General features: G+C 38.5%; 1 protein-coding gene across 1 annotated transcript; it reads right to left on the reverse strand.

Moving 5' to 3' along the window:
- Positions 1-2,845: 2,845 nt before the first annotated feature.
- On the reverse strand, positions 2,846-3,988 carry LOC114637340 (vomeronasal type-1 receptor 4-like). Its single transcript, XM_028785570.1, has one exon. It carries the CDS (start codon positions 3,833-3,835, stop codon positions 2,894-2,896), a length of 942 nt encoding a protein of 313 aa, XP_028641403.1. The 5' UTR covers positions 3,836-3,988; the 3' UTR covers positions 2,846-2,893.
- Between the last annotated feature and the right edge of the window lie 1,117 nt (positions 3,989-5,105).

The raw sequence follows: 5,105 nt of genomic DNA on the forward strand, positions 1-5,105 counted from the left end.
GCAATAGCTCTGCTTGAAGACCCAGCAATACCTCTCCTGGGTGTATACCCAAAAAATGCTCCACCATACGTTCCCAGTAGCCTTATGTGTAATAGAAAAAATCCTGAAAACAACTCAGATGTTCCTCAACTGAACAATATAGAAAATATGGTTCACTTACACAATGGAATAGCATTCAGCTATTAAAAATGAGGACATCATGAATTTTGCAAGAAAATGGATGGAACTAGGAAATATCCTGAATGAAGTAACCCAGACCCAAAAGAGTATGCATGGTATGTACTCCCTGATAAGTGGTTATTAACCAAAAAGCACACAATACCCAGGATACCCAGGATACAACCCACAGACTATAAGAAGTTTAACAAACATGAAAGCCCAAGTAAGAATTATTCAATCCCACTTAGAAGGGGAAATAAAATAATCACTGGAGGCAGATGGAGGGAGGCACCTGGTGGGTGAGGGGAGGAGGAAGAAAAACAAGAACAGGACCAGGTATTGGGGGAGAACAGGAGAAACCCAGAGGATCAGGAGAATGAATGGATATATACAGCTTCTAGGGGTGGGAGGCAGAGGGACCCTCTAGAAATATCCAGAAACCTGGGAGGTTAGAGACTCTCAGGACTCAAAGGGGGTGACCTCAACCAAACATGCCCAACAGAAGGGAGAGGGAACTTGAAGAGTCCATCTCCAGTAGATAGACACGGCCCCAAATGGAAGGACTGGGTTACCAACCCACAGTCAAAATTTCTGATGCTGAATTGTTCTTGTTTAAAACAACTGCAGGGACAAAAATGGAGAAGAGACTAAAGGAAAGGGTGTCCAAGGGTGTCCGTTGATCAGCCGAATTTGGGTTCCATTTCATGTGGAGCGCCAAGGCCTGACACTATTACTGATGCCATGATGTGTTTCCAGACAGGAGCCCAGCATGGCTGTCCTCTAAGAGGCCCTACCAACAGCAGAGTGAGACAGATGCAGATACTTACAGCCAACCATTGGACTGAAGTCAGGTATGCCTATCTCCATAGGGGATATAGAGAAAGAGAAGAATTAGGGAAAGGATTGAAGGAGCTGAAGGGGATGGATGGTGACTTCATAGCAGTCTCAACTAACAGAGACCCCTGGGAGATCCCCTGGGAGATCTCAGAGACTGAGTCACCAATCACCCAGCATACCCTGGCAGCACATTCATAACACAGCACTGTCTGCCTGGTCTGGCCTCAGTGGGAGACTAATGTGACTAATCCTGGAGGGACTTTAGGACCCAGGGAAGGGGAATATGAGGTTGGGAGGTAGCACCATCTCAGAGGCAAAGTGAAGGGGGAGTGGGATGAAGAACTGTGGGGGAGGGGCAACAGGCTGGAATGTAAATTAATCAATTAATTAAACAAATATTTCTAGAGAGAGAGAGTTCTCTAATATCAGTTTCTACCTTTTCTCTATGTATTCTGCTCATGGTATATGTGGGGACTTTATCTCCTTTTTGTGCTTTTTGCACTTACTATATTTACAAACTGCAGTAATCTCCCCCTTACATTCTTTTTGTTTCTATGTTTGTTTCATTTTTCTTTTAATTGTTTTATTTATTTGCATTTCAAATGTTGCCCCCTTCCTGGTCCCCTCCTCCAAGAGTTCTTCCCCCTCAATCCTCCTCTCCTTAAGAGAGTGCACCCCCACCCACCCAGCCCCCTCACCCACCCAGCCCCCTCACCCACCCACTCCCCTCACCCACCCACCTACTCCCACCTTACCTCCCCCACAGCATCCCCCCTCCCTGGGGGGTCATGTTTCTACAGGATTAGGTGCATCCTTTCCCACTAAAACAAAGCAATCCTCTGCTCCAATTTTCCCCAGGGGGGCCAAAGACCAGCCCAAGTATGCTTTTTGGTTGGTGGCTTAGTCTCTAGAAGCTCACCCCAGGCCTCCCAGAATCCTTGATACCATTGGTCTTCCTATGTGATTGCTATCCCCTTTAGCTCCTTTGATCCTCCTAGTAACTCTTCCAGAGGGATCCTTACATCAGTCCAGTGGTTGGCTGTAAATATCTGCACCTGTCTCAGTCAGCTGCTGTTCTTGAACACATTTTTCCTTTGCCAGTTTAAGGAGATGTGACCTAACTTGTTTATAGCCTCAAGAAAAATGACCAAGATTTCTGCCAATGAGCCATTGTTTGAATATGCAGAGTAGAACTTCCTATTTCTTTTATCTCTGCTTTGCTCCTATGGGCACCAGATAAAACTCAAACACTTAGTAGAGTTTAATTAAAACACAAGTCACTTCCACCAGTACTTTTTATAGTTTTTATGAATTCCTTAAAATTTTTATATGCTATGTCTTGATCATAGTAAAACGTTCTCCAAAATTCTCTCAGATCTGCCCTGTTGTTCAAGTACTTTTAAATACCATAAAGTTTACTTTATGTTGTGTGTACTGCCTGCCACTGAATATGCTAGGTTTATGTGTGTGTGTGTGTGTGTGTGTATACATATATGTAAAATATTAGAATCATAAAGTGTGAATAAATAAAGCAGTTGCAGCTATCTGAATTTGTTTGCTTACATACTGTTGGTAGTTCTTTTGTCCCTACTGGAGGAAAAAAATGTCCAGACATGTACCTCCTGGGTAACATCACAAAAAAAAAGGTAGGTTCAATAAATCAATAATAAAGTAATATAGCGGAAAAATATAACTCAAATAACCAACTACATTATAACAAGATCATAGACCCACTAAGGTTACAAGCTATAAGGGAGAATATCATACTATTCTGCTATGAAATGATGATTAAATGGATGTGTTCTTGCCATATATTATTTCAGTATTACACAGATACTTTGAATGACACAAGTGACCCAAGATTAGATCTTCATCTTTAAAACTTTTAAAAACAACTTCAATTTATTTTCTTATTACAAGAGCATATTTTTTCTATATTTCTTATCCAAGTAAAGCAGAATCTGAAAATAGTGAAATCACGACTCATTACAAATGGGCTTAGAGTAGGAAAACACATAGAAATGATGGCTGTGGTATTCATTACCCACCAACTGGGATCACGTGAAAGAGCAATATAGCCTTGTAAAATTGAAGAAAGAGTATAAAATGCTAGAAAGGTACAAACAAGAATCAAGATGGTCTGTGTGGCTCTGATTTCAGGGGAGCTTCCTGGAGAAGTATAAGCACAGAGCGTGTGTTGAACCCTCTTCTTGTGTACATAAAGTATTACAATCATGAAGGTGCTAGAATATACAATGAGCAGAGAAAATACAACTTCAGGAAACACACAAAATGCTGTATACAGTAAATCTACTATTTTGTCACGGCCTAGAGAATGGCAGAATTCAGAATCTCTCTTTTGTGTCTTGTTTTTGCTATTCATCTTTGTAGATGTATACACAGGGAAAAGCATATTTACTAGCATAAACAAGATCCAGAAGAGAGAAATAGACAAGCACATAAACTTTGTTGATTTGACTTTAAATTTCTTCCAGTGGGAGTTCCTGGGGCTGATGGTGATTGCCTGGAAGACACTCAAGAGACAGGTGGTGCTGATGGACATGTTCCTGCCAAGTCTTTGAACATATAAAATAAGTTTGCACCCAACATCATTGAATAACTGGTTCCACCCAAAAGCTCCCATTACCTGTGGGAGTCCTTTGGAGATAATGATCAAGGAGTTAGATGTGAACACATGTATAAGAATCATGTCTACAATCTTTAATGTGTGTTCATTATAATAAAGAATTATATAGTAGAAAAGAAGAGAGAAATTTTCAAGAATACCAAGTGTACTCTGAAGTGAGAGTCCTATTCCTATTGCCATGTTCCTGGACATAATTAAGTCATTCAAGAATTTTCCCTTTAAATTATGGCAATACTCACATCTGTGAACTATGTATTGAAGTAAGTTTTCTAAGTTGGGACTTGTATGTTCAAGAATCACAGTACCATCTATTTTCAAGTCATAGTGTGCAACATAGCAAAACTGTTTCAAAATGAATATTTTGTCATCACCATTAATAAATTTCAGTGAGATTGCTAAAATCAATAAATGCAGATATTTATGGACAGAACTTCTATTACATTTTATTGAAATGTTAGCATTAAGAATAATGGAGTTCTATCCTGTGAAAAACAAGGGCTAGTGAGTCAAAGTAGAATGAATATTCACTTCTACAATCCAGAATGAAGTGCAGTTTACAAATTATACTGAAAGAACATAAACTTTAATCACCAGTTCAACAGGAAATTCATAGAGCCCTCATGTAACACTGAAGCCATACCACTGTACATGTTATATAATAGCATAAATATAAACTATTAGCAAAAAATTTTATTATAAGAGGTAGAAGACTGTAACCATATGGTCATATAAAAAATTGGAGCATGTTAACTGAGAAACAGCTCTCATTAAATGTTACAATTTTCATACATAATGACACATGCATGGTTGCTCATTTGAAGGCATATTGTGAGAAAGAGCAATAGCAACTGTATCCTGTGTGGTGAACTCTTACCAAATGACAATAGAATAAAAATAAGTGATTCAAAGCAACAGGCAAAGACAAAAATAGCAATGAGTAAATAAACACTGGTTTCTAAACAAAGATGTCCTCACATGGCCATTAGAAGTGAATTGTACCAGCTGATACACATCAAGATTCTCTGTAACAATGCAAATGAAAGATCAAGTCATTCACAAAAACAAAATGTATCAAAAAACTACCCAGGAAAATATGAGTACTCACATTATGATTGCATTTATATAGAACACAGCATAGTTCTACATTGATTAAATCTCACAAAAGAACATAGATATGCAAGTATACCCACATAAGCACACATCAACTCATAACTTCACAGAGGAAAGTATTGATTTAATGACAGAGAATTGTACCAAATATAGTTCATTTTTCTATGTTTTGATGTGAAGTTTGGGTAGTATCTCACTTTAAATATTATCTGTATCTGGAACAGACCATTCTAAAATCCCAGAATCACAAACTATGTATTGCAAAAATAATCACTTATTTCTTGATGTATGTTTTGTACACCAAGATGAGTTTCACTTGTAAATTCTAGTAGAATTTTTTATCTCCTATCAC

Source organism: Grammomys surdaster, unplaced genomic scaffold, assembly GCF_004785775.1.
Source record: "Grammomys surdaster isolate TR1022 unplaced genomic scaffold, NIH_TR_1.0 125276, whole genome shotgun sequence".
NCBI lineage: Eukaryota > Metazoa > Chordata > Mammalia > Rodentia > Muridae > Grammomys > Grammomys surdaster.